This window comes from Hippocampus guttulatus, chromosome 14 (assembly GCF_054856545.1).
Source record: "Hippocampus guttulatus isolate MCC_2025c chromosome 14, RoL_Hgut_1.0, whole genome shotgun sequence".
Classification (NCBI taxonomy): Eukaryota; Metazoa; Chordata; class Actinopteri; order Syngnathiformes; family Syngnathidae; genus Hippocampus; species Hippocampus guttulatus.
Genome location: NC_141274.1, coordinates 9811602 through 9822617, shown reverse-complemented (window position 1 = coordinate 9822617; position 11016 = coordinate 9811602). Strand labels below are relative to the sequence as shown.

The window sequence follows — 11016 nt, the reverse complement described above, 5'->3', positions numbered from 1 at the left end:
GTGGATTAGAAATTGCCCAGAGCTGGACTGGTCCATCATACAATTCTGCATTGGATTAATTTGCTCATAACAGGGTTACTATCAAAGTTTGACCAAACCCCTCAAAATGTTCCTTGGCCATGTCATCACACTTTAATACAGCAGTTATAAGTGGGGTGGACATTTTCAGATTTTTTTTTTTTTAGTGCTTAATATTGTTACAGTCCAACAGTCATAAATGAGTGGAAAAAACCTTCACATGTATTTAAAAACAAGTTTAAAAAAAGAACATTACAATGTCTTTATTGAGCATACAAATACAGAACAATGGGGGAACATATGTAATCTAATAGGAGTCCAATATTCTTCAGTTGAGTAGACAGGTCTTTCATCCATATCTTTATGGAATGTCTTCAATAAGGCATACTTTGTGCTGAATTTAATGTTTGCGGTGCTTGTCAGCTCTATTGAAAAATGAACAAAACAAGTACACTGGACATTTATTTTATTTTTTTTATATTGTGTTAGGATAATCGGACTTCTGGTATAACTGATGAGGCACAACTGCCACAAATGTTACTAAAAAAACAAACAAACAACAAAAAAAGACATAGGGAGTTATGTATGGATAATGTGGGTGTTTACAGCCCGATTGTGTAGGAGCGTCCAGCGGGGTTGTGGATTGCAGAGCACGCTGGCTCTGTCACAGCCCATTCGTACCACACTTTCTTCCCATTGTTGCAGCGCCAGAATCGCACCGTGACATCATCATCACGCGATATGGACATGGGTTGCTGTTCGAGGAAGCGCATGGATTTATTCATGGATTTATTTTTGTTTATAACATCTATGAGTTTAATATTTCAACTTAACAAAAGTACTTACTTTGAGGGGGAACAGAATGGGGAACCATGAAAACATTCCAGGTGAATGTGTATCAGGTTTTATACCTTTAAAGCACAAAGGTTTGCATTATGACCTCACTATAACATGTGATCTTACTTTTTGAAGTCTACTTACTGAGTGTGACATCTTTGTAGAGCGTGGTCTCAAAGTACCCAGCAAAGCCATGGAGTACAGAGTTACACCCCACTGAGAATTTGAGGCACTGGTAACGATTATTGTTCATATCTAGAGGCAGAAAAAGCCAACATGGTCAGTGCCTTAAAATACAGGTATATTACATGACATGAAGTGGGACAAAATCGGTTGGTGTTTTGTCTACCTTTTGTGGGGTGTGTGAAGGTGAAGCATGGTTTGGGGTCAGCAAGCTGGTGGAAGTTGTGGAGGCGTACGACATATGGCATTTCGAAATGGCACTCAGGGTCCTTGTCGCGTTCCCTGCAGCCTCGGACTTCGTTATACAGCTTGGAGGAGGACAGCGGCGCCAGGAAGGAGGTGTAGGAGCAAGGGATGCTCACGCCATCGTCTGGCATGATGAGATGCGAGACGAGTAAAAAGAAGCTCATTTCAGATGGAACGAAAGGGAAGAAAACGAAGCAATAGCAATTTTGGTGACACTCAGATTCACCGACTGATTTGTGCTTCAGAATGCAGGTGCGCCTAATGATGGGTGTAAGTGACGGATACTGCATCAAACCGGGCTCGTCAAGAGAAAACAGATGACTGCAAGGAAGCACCTTTGAGAAAGTGCTGCGCTCCATCCAAGCACTCCGGGGAAAGCTCATTGTCGCCAAAGGATCCAAGCAGCTCGCTCACAATAATGTCAGCCTTCTCAGGCGAGGTCCAGTCTCGCATGTCAGATGACACCACCGTCACCTGATCCCCCCACTCCTCAAAACGCCAGTTTTCCAGCCTGCGGAAAACGTAAGATGCAATTCATACAAACAGGTGTTATGGCTCAGGACAAAAAATATTATCATTCAATATCTTTGACAGACAAGTCGAGCATGAGCATGTCCTTGTAGGGGTCACTCACGTGATGACAGCGTTGGGATTTTTTTCAACAGCGTACACTTTCAGCTTCCGGTCTGCTTGTTTGGCAGCACGCAGAGATGCATTGACCAGGGGACCCCTGCCTGCCCCCAACACCATCAACACTCTGTGGGGAAGAGTAGCAAATAATTCACCCCATTTTTTAACTGTCATCACAAGTTAGTTTTTCTTTTTAAGAGAATATGCACTCTTCAAAAGTCAGCAACAGTTAAAGGCAAATTGAACATAAAATTACATTATAAAGTATTTGACTTTTAAATAAAACATTTGCTTTCGTGATGCAACTCACTGAACATTGGTGTCTTTCTGTTCCTCTGGGACTCGATCAAGAAGGCATTTGTACACTGCCTGAAGACACAAGACAACAGCTATTTAGATAAGAAGCTTTAGCTTTGAGGTTATACTATACAACAACAACAAACAAAAAAAAGACATGTCATGACATCACTTAGCAGCGTGGATCTTACCTGTTGGTACTGTGAATATTTAATAGGATCCTTCTCAAAGACTTCATATGTCTGCGACTCCAAGTTATCCATGAGAGGCTAAATGAAAGAGGAAAATGTGAATGAAGGAAGGAAAAGTTTAGTTTGCACAAGTGTAGCAGTTGCTGTCTACGGGAATTCTAAATAGGAGCGTCGATTGCTGTCAACAAGTTTTGACATTTTTGGGGGCCAAATGATCGTTAAGGTGGGAGAGTTAAATCAATGAAAAAAAAATAACGATGGCCAGGATGGCATCATTTAATAATAATAATAATAATGCATTTTATTTAAAAGCGCCTTTCATGCCACCCAAGGACACTGTACAGACAATAAGAAAATACAATGTAAAAATTAGTAAACGAGATATTATATAAAAACAGGACATAAAATCATAAAAACATCATTTGGACTCTTGGGTGACATCACTGTATGAAAGCAACGCAAATGCTTGTGAACAAGTTGAATCTCTGAAAATTCGACTGTTACAAACACATAAAAGTATTGAATTGAATACAACTTTATTGTCAAATGTGCTGTACGTATGTGTAACATACAGCACAGATGAAATTTCTTCCCTCTCAACACAAAACAAGTATGACAGAATCTGTCGGAAAAAACCTCTGTACCTGTAGGGGAGACTGAAGGTAGTCTTCATAACCCTTGGCAAAGAGCTCATAGGAATTGGGTGCAGGCCGGTTCTGGCTGAGGTATTCCAGGTACTGCAGGTATGAACGAAAGTCTTTCTCGGTGTGGCGACTCGTACCCGTGAAGATGAATTGTGCCTCCAACTGTGAAAGAACACACATTTTTATTAAAACTACACTTGAGAAGCCTTTAAGTCAAATTGCACACCGTTTTGCTCTGGGATGCCAGAGGTTAAAACAAAGTCATAATTTTGTGTTTATACAGCCATAATGTTGGAAAATTCCATTTCATAAATACATCAACTAACTTTTCCCTACCTTGAAAAGACGGACAATTAATCGTTGGTGTGCTTTCGATAAAACAGGAAATCCCTTCTTATTGGTTAGGAAGATGCTGGTGGGAAGTATGGCTGCTTTGATTGGTTCCCCAAGCCACTTATCAATCACAGTTTCTGAGGGCATGTCTGCTCCAACTTCAATGGCTTTAGGAGTACAAAACAGGAAACGTTGATTAAAAGTTCATTTTTCTATCAGAACAAACTGGAATGACCTCAAACAGTCACATCGTGGCATGATGTTCTTACCAAGATAGACCCTCTTGTTGTAATCACAAAGGGTCCTAAATGAGTGCCACCTAAATGTACAGATAAGAATAGATTTTTCAAGGAACTAATGATTCAGGTAAAAAAAAAAAATCTAACATAAAACAGCAGATTCATGGCATGTAGTCGCTTTAAACCGACCAGTTCCAGGTCTTCTCATCTATAGTTGTCTCATCAATACATGTGACTGGCTCATTCTCAATCAGGTCTTCCCGCATGTCTTCTGGAGCCATCAGTGGGACTCGAATCCAGAACTAATCACAGAAAGTGGGCAGCTGGTGTTACGCGATTCATCGGGTAAATCCTGTGGCTTGCTCGTGCTCTTATTCTACAGGCGGTCTCATGTCTTACATTTGTGGTGTGGTGTCCAGACTGGATATGGTTAAGCAGCACACGTGCAAGATTTGCTTTATGAGGTCCATTCATAGACATCATGAAGACAGGCAGACCCAAGTAGGCCGAGAAATGCAATTCCTGTGCCAGAGCCTGGAGACAAAGCCAAAATAATTCATGAACATGGACGGCGTTAGAAGGAAGCAGCAAAACCCCAAAAGGGGAAAGATGGGAAGAGATGAATGAAAGGACCGTTTCCAGCATTGACATCTGTGACTGTTCATTCCAACTTACAGCTTCTGAGCTTCTGCGTATTGTCTCAATTTCTGAATCAGTGTCAATCCATGGAGACTGCTTCCCAACAATCAGGGTGTTCCAATCTAAAATAGAAACATATATTTACTGTGTGTGTGTGTGTGTGTGTGTGTGTGTATAACTTGACTTTTTATTGACTTTAGTTGACAAAGTACAGTAATAGTAAGAAAGGGTAATCGTCTATGCCTTGTTCTTTTGCACAGACGTGCACATTTACGGACGAAACCGTGGCCAGCATTCACGAGAATACGCTCTAACCTCTTCCACACAGCAGCAGATCAGACCGCGTCTGGGCACCGGGTCGAGATTTTGCGGGTTCCAACTCGAATTCCCTCCTGAACCTCGGGTGGAACAGGGGCATGCATACGAAGTCAAACCTGAGAAACGAAGACAAAGACAAACTATTTCATATAGTTACATATTACGTTTGGCAACAAACTGCACCACACTGGGGTTGGCACGTGCATATAATTCGCCGGCTAGCTTAGCATCCATCGTTGACATTTACTCATTAATTTCCGCGTCGTCCTCTAGGTTCAACACAAAGCAGCACTCTTCTTACCCGAGTTTTGCGACCGCCGTTAATGTCTCGGCAACCTCTGGAACGCAATTTAGATCCCTTCCGCAGGACACCCTGCTACCCGAACCGACGGACGCCATGACTTGGCATGCAGGGTACGAACTAGGACCACCTCGTTGGTCCCGGTTTGGAGAAAATTGACGCCATTTTGGATCTACACACGACGAGATAGGCCACAGTCAGTCGAGGGAAGGAGGAGTCAAAATGGCTTCGAAAGTCTGCCAGTTTCACATCTCGTGCAATATCGCGGCACAAAAATGTAACAGCACTGATTCTTTTATTAAAAAATAAGACTGGAAAAAGGTGAAGCACTGATCGAACTCCTGAAGTAAAAGTAAAAACAAACATCTTTTATTGCACACACACACACACACGCGCACACACGCACACGCACGCACGCACACGCACACGCACGCACGCACACGCACACGCACGCACGCACACGCACACGCACGCACACTCTCAAAAGCTTTGCTCACTTCATGTACCGGTAAATAAAATAAAGAAAATGAAAATCTAAAACCTTTTAGAGCGATTGCAGTTTCCATATACAATTTATAAAGAAAACATCGTAACATTTGCCAAATGATGACTGAATCATAATAAAAGATGCAACTAAAATATTAATTCATTTTGCATCGACAGAGTTATCACCATCTCATTTATTTTTTGACCCATCAGATCGTATTTTAGAAGCAGCCTGCTTAGTTTGTACATGTTGTATCTGTACTATCTCATTAGCAAACAGAAAGTGAGGGAAATAAATGTGTAAAGGTTTGCAGAAAGAGGCTTCACTTCATATCATTTTCACTTCAAGCAAGATCAAATTACTCTCGTCAACAAAGAAATGGCCATATTGTATGAACATTTTCTGCAAGCTATCACATTTATAAGTGTTGCGACTAAGTCTGAGTGTTGAGTTGCAAAAAGACAGCGAGATTAGTTGTCCTGGATGGCAAATGACAGCATCTCTCCGAACAAAGGAATACGAGATATGCAAGTTTATGAGTGTTTCCATTTTTCCTGGATTCAGTTAAATCTTTGTCTGAGGAGTGTTTTTTTCTGTCTGTCGAGAAAGACATTTTTGAACAAGGAATACATCTATTTCTACTCCACTTTTGGCTTTGGATAATATATTTTTGTAGCTTCAAGGACACCACTGTGCATCACAAGCAGTTCGCTGTAACTGAAGGTAAAACGAGATCTGAAACTGTTACGACCTTTGGTGTAGCCTAATTCCACCGGAAAGAAAAGTGGACATCTATAGAGTTTTTGCATGGCAGCACTGACCTCAAATTACCCTCACAAACTGTCTCCACATCTATCCATTTGGTGACGGTCTACAGACAGTTTTCACTAACTCATGGAACAGCAACCTTGGGATTTATTTTTCAAGGTGGGACGCGCTGAATGTTCTTTTGCTCAGAAAATAGAGCAAACTCTCTCTGATTTGGTGGCCAATTAAATGAATTAAATGAAAGAGTCCCATACAACGTGTGGTATTGATTTACTTGCTCCCCCCTCAAACTGGTTAATTAAAATTTTTTTAGTCGTACAGTTGAATCGTTTTTTGGATTGTTGTTCCCGCTAACAATTTTACACTTTTTTTTTTACAAATAAAAATATATAACCTACAAATGACACATCGCATATGTCCGTTTCAAAATTCAAACGTGGCCATTGAGCAGAAAAGTTGGTCCACTGAATTTGCCAAGTTTTTCGATATTTATTGGACACCCGCAACTACAGGGGGCGCTGTGTAGGTTTATTCGTTCACAAAAATGTGCAAATAAGAAACCACGGAAGTTGCTTGCTCATCGCGTCGTTTCAAAGATGGCTCTCGCTAGTGTGTTGAATCAGAAATGTGCTGCTTTTTCCTTTGGCAGTCGTCAAACGACTGCTTTCGATTGTGGACCCGGGCTGAGTGGTGTGGGGCTCGAAAGTACATCGGGAGACAACTTTAGGTTTGCCATCAGAAATCCAATGCGTCCTGTGGTAGACGATGGTGACGTCGAGAGCAAGATACAGTTTCTGCATGGGACCACTACCTTAGCGTTCAAAGTAAGTAATCGACTCCGGTGGTTGGCTCGGAATTCTTCACAATATACGAGGGTTAATAATTTATATCAAACGATTCGTCTGTTTTGGTCGCACGCTATTGTTGTTGGATACATCAGGCTGAACTTTGTAGAACCGACGCTCTCAGTTAGCATGTTGGCATATGCTTACAAACTCCTAACCACCGCTTTTGTCATCGTTCATGTTCACGAGGGTTGTACAGATAACGAGTGTTATACTTGAATAATACACATTGCAGTCGGTGTGCCCAGTGAGGTTACTCTAAATTGACAATAAACGTTCAATGTTGTGAAAGTGAAAGTAAATTTTCTACTATTACCCAGCATATCTTGACGTATGACAAGCGTTCAAATTAACGCAGGAATGCTAATTGGCTCAGTTTAATTTACAGCACAACAGCCGATATAAAGAAAGGTTGTAGTGGAAAGAGAATGTCAAACTTGGAGCTTTTAAAGCTTTTAAATAAAGGTTTTCCTATCTTTTGCACAACAAGTAGTGCAGTGAACCCCAGTTTTTTTTTCAGGGGACATGCTCCAAACCTACCTGCGATTGGTACAATTATACGATTTTGAGATTTTTTTTAAAGTAATGTTAAGCTTCAAATTGATATAAACCTATTAGAATACACGTTTAAATCTAGTAATACGAGACCGTCGCAAAACATCACAGAGGATATGAAAAGGCACTTGCCTCGCACAGTTCTTCAATTAAGAATGTATCTATGAAAGTCTGCTATCTTAACGCTAACGTAGAATGCCAAACACTGCAGAAGGGCTCTTGGAAAGGAGTGTAGATGATAAATAATTAAAAACTTTCAAAAAACGTTACTTAAACACACATTTATCACTAAAAAACAAAAAGCGCATGTAACCACTCACAAGCCTGTGTTTTCTCAGCTCTGCTCGGTGCAAATGGAAACTCAACTCAATTTTCTGAAATCTGCCTGAGTAAAACGGTCTTTCCCTTGCTATCTCAGTTCCAGCATGGTGTCATTGTTGCGGTGGACTCTCGGGCCACGGCGGGCTCCTACATCTCCTCGCAGACAGTCAAGAAGGTCATTGAGATTAATCCCTTCCTGCTGGGCACCATGGCTGGAGGAGCAGCAGATTGTAGTTTCTGGGAGCGTATGCTGGCCCGCCAGTGCCGCGTCTACGAGCTCCGCAACAAAGAGCGCATCTCGGTGGCGGCGGCATCCAAGTTACTTGCCAACATGGTGTACCAGTACAAGGGCATGGGACTCAGCATGGCAACCATGGTCTGTGGCTGGGACAAGAGAGGTCCAGGTAAATGCATTTTACACTACATCAACTTTCAGCCCTCAATAGAAGTGTTTTTTTTGGTGTTTTTTTACTACCAGTAAATCTTTTACCTCTACGGAAAACAAAACACTGCGTCAATTTTTACTTTTACAAGTATGGTAAATCTGGTATCTCGTTTGGAATATAATCCAGAAGTGACTCCATTCTATATTCTTACCTCGCGTTGGTCACACTGCCTTGCTAAATTAGGACGTTTTATGTGACGGTATGGGCAAAAATTCGACCAAAGATTACAACATCTTCAGGGTTAGTCTTTTTGAGATTGCGCAGTATTACAATCAAGTACAACAGCGATCTTTATCACAGACAACTATAAAATCAATCTTAACAGGATTTTTATATCGCACATCTTTTAGAAGAATCAATGATTGAAATGGCAAATGCAGTTGCCAGAGATGCCCACTAGATGGCACTACAACCCGCGTTCTTTCCGTTTGAGCGTTTACCACTTAAAAATGATAAATGCTGCCGCATTTGATACCGGAGTGAGGCTGTGCATCACTGAAGGTGTACATAAAGAGTCGGCTAAAGTGACACAATGATGGCAAATCGATACAGCTGAGTCTGTTGCCCAGTGAGAGAGGCAGAATGGACGTTGAATGCCAGCCCTGTACAACTGTTGATCAAAGCGCACAAACGCAGGGTGAGATTGATGTCAGTCTTGTTTGGAAAGCAGCGGTGTCTGTTTGCACAGCTCGTATTTGCGTGTTGTTTGCCATCTGAGGTAAATGACATGCGTTTAAGTCCCATGCATTCAAATGAGAAAATAATGATGTTTGTATTTGTTCAATTGCCACGGGAGCTTTGGAATGCCAGTGATTGAAGGGTCAGATAAATGGCATGTTAATTATATCACCCACGATGAAGTAGGAAGCCGTTAGCTGACGATAATACAAACAGCACTGTGAAATGGAAGGGTGCTATAAACTCTCCATGGGTGTAAAAGTGAGTGTGAGTGGTTGGTTGTACTGCGATTCTCTGAAACATGCACTTGTTCACTCCCTGACATCGTCGCAATTTCTCGATGGAAAGGGACGAGTGCCGTGTCAATCTCGCCGCTCCCGCACGATGCTCGTCACCGAATCATGCAGCCAGCTGTGCAATCTGCGGAAACAAGTCTCCTGTCAGGTTGCCTAATCCGCATGGAAGGATCGTCTCATCTGCCTACGAATTACCCATCTACTGCTTTCCACCTTTTAGCGTTGCCTCCGAGTCTAAACAACATGAATGCGTCAAGCTGCATTTCTGTTGTCGCTACACTTCATGGTATCGCGTGTACCGTGGTGAAGATCACAGGGGTGTTTGGAAGGGATTGAATGTGGAAAGTGCCCCCCACCCCTTTTTTTGGGGGGGGGGGCTACGCTGATGCTGTTCGTAGGCCTCCTCATCCTCTGTCACGTGTGGTGCTCAACACAAGAGGCGGCCATTCTAACTGTCCGCCTGCACCATCGGTTGTAACAAGTCCTTCACAGTTTTCAATTGGAACAGGCAGGTGTCAGAGTGGCAATTTTACCCCATGCATAGGCAGCGGATGATTATCAAGGCACGCTAACGACAGGCTGAGGAAGCTGCAATTTGTCAGATGAAATGAATGGTAAGCTCTTTTTCCACGTGAAAAGTGGCTCTCCATAGCGCTAATAGTCTGTCACTGGTTTAGCACTGAATATGCAATCTGTGGATGTTTTGTTTCAAGTGTTTTTTTGTGTGTTTTTTTTAGCAATACTAATGAATATTTGGCAGAATACAGTACAGTATACATTTCACACGTTTTGATTGTTGACAATGTGATGCTTTGTATGTATGCCTCTCACGTGAGTGTGCTGCACGTCGAAGTCCCCACGCCTTTAGTACTAAAATGGATATTGGTAAATAGAAAAGCTGCACGAGTCAAACGTCCCCTGGATGTGCTTGCAGTGTTCGCCCTCCCCGCAGCTTGAAGGTGCATCTCACTGTGCTGCTTGCATTTCTGGTCGATAGTTCATTTTTGGCAGGTTTGCGGGGATCAATAAAGCCCCGAGCAGGGCCCCCCCGTGCGGAAAACGACGTGGCCCGCGCATCGTCAGCAGGTTCCGCGGTCTGCTTCATTTTACTTGAAGTGGATGCAGCTGTTCTGTCTGCCAGCTCGTCTTCACTTGGAAAGGTTGCAGCTGCTCAGATTAGCACCGGAGGATGCGACGGGCACGCTTAGAATTCCGGGTGAAAGCGGAACAATTTAACCCTTGAGCTAGAACTGTCGATGCTTTATCCTGTAAATATCCGCTGACGGTTAGGCCTTTTAGCACCTTTCTGACCAACCTGCTCTCTCCTCAGGGCTCTACTACGTCGACTCAGACGGGAGCAGAGTTTGCGGTGACCTGTTTTCGCTGGGCTCCGGCTCGGTCTACGCCTACGGTGTGATGGACAGCGGCTTTCGTCAGGATCTGACCGTGGAGGAAGCCTGCGATCTCGGCCGCCGCGCCATCTACCAGGCCACGTATCGCGACGCCTACAGCGGAGGGCAGGTCAACTTGTACCATGTCCATAGCGAAGGCTGGACCAGGGTCTCCCAGGATGATGTGCTCGAGCTGCACCAGAGATACAAAGATCAGGCATAATTTTTCAAGTTAAATGCTCAGGGTGGGGACTGACGGGTTTGGAAACACATTTTTTTTTCTGTATCCAAAATTGAAGATCTGAAATGTCTGTTGGGTTGATATGAATAAAAAAAATTAAATGAAACACTCA

At 42.8% G+C, this 11016-nt stretch overlaps 2 protein-coding genes across 2 annotated transcripts; one reads left to right on the top strand and one right to left on the bottom strand.

The window, feature by feature from the left end:
* Window positions 1–266: 266 nt before the first annotated feature.
* On the bottom strand, window positions 267–5056 carry prmt5 (protein arginine methyltransferase 5). Its single transcript, XM_086130085.1, has 16 exons — window positions 4877–5056; window positions 4573–4691; window positions 4294–4379; window positions 4018–4152; window positions 3808–3920; window positions 3649–3698; window positions 3383–3546; window positions 3047–3208; window positions 2403–2480; window positions 2225–2283; window positions 1919–2041; window positions 1620–1795; window positions 1205–1408; window positions 1000–1110; window positions 865–929; window positions 267–773 (listed from the first exon to the last, which is right to left on the bottom strand). Exons 1-16 carry the CDS (start codon window positions 4972–4974, stop codon window positions 621–623), a joined length of 1896 nt encoding a protein of 631 aa, XP_085986211.1. The 5' UTR covers window positions 4975–5056; the 3' UTR covers window positions 267–620.
* Window positions 5057–6685: 1629 nt separating this feature from the next.
* Window positions 6686–11016, top strand: psmb5 (proteasome 20S subunit beta 5). Its single transcript, XM_086129832.1, has 3 exons — window positions 6686–6955; window positions 7950–8256; window positions 10603–11016. The coding sequence occupies exons 1-3, from the start codon at window positions 6728–6730 to the stop codon at window positions 10884–10886; spliced, it is 819 nt and encodes a 272-aa protein (XP_085985958.1). The 5' UTR covers window positions 6686–6727; the 3' UTR covers window positions 10887–11016.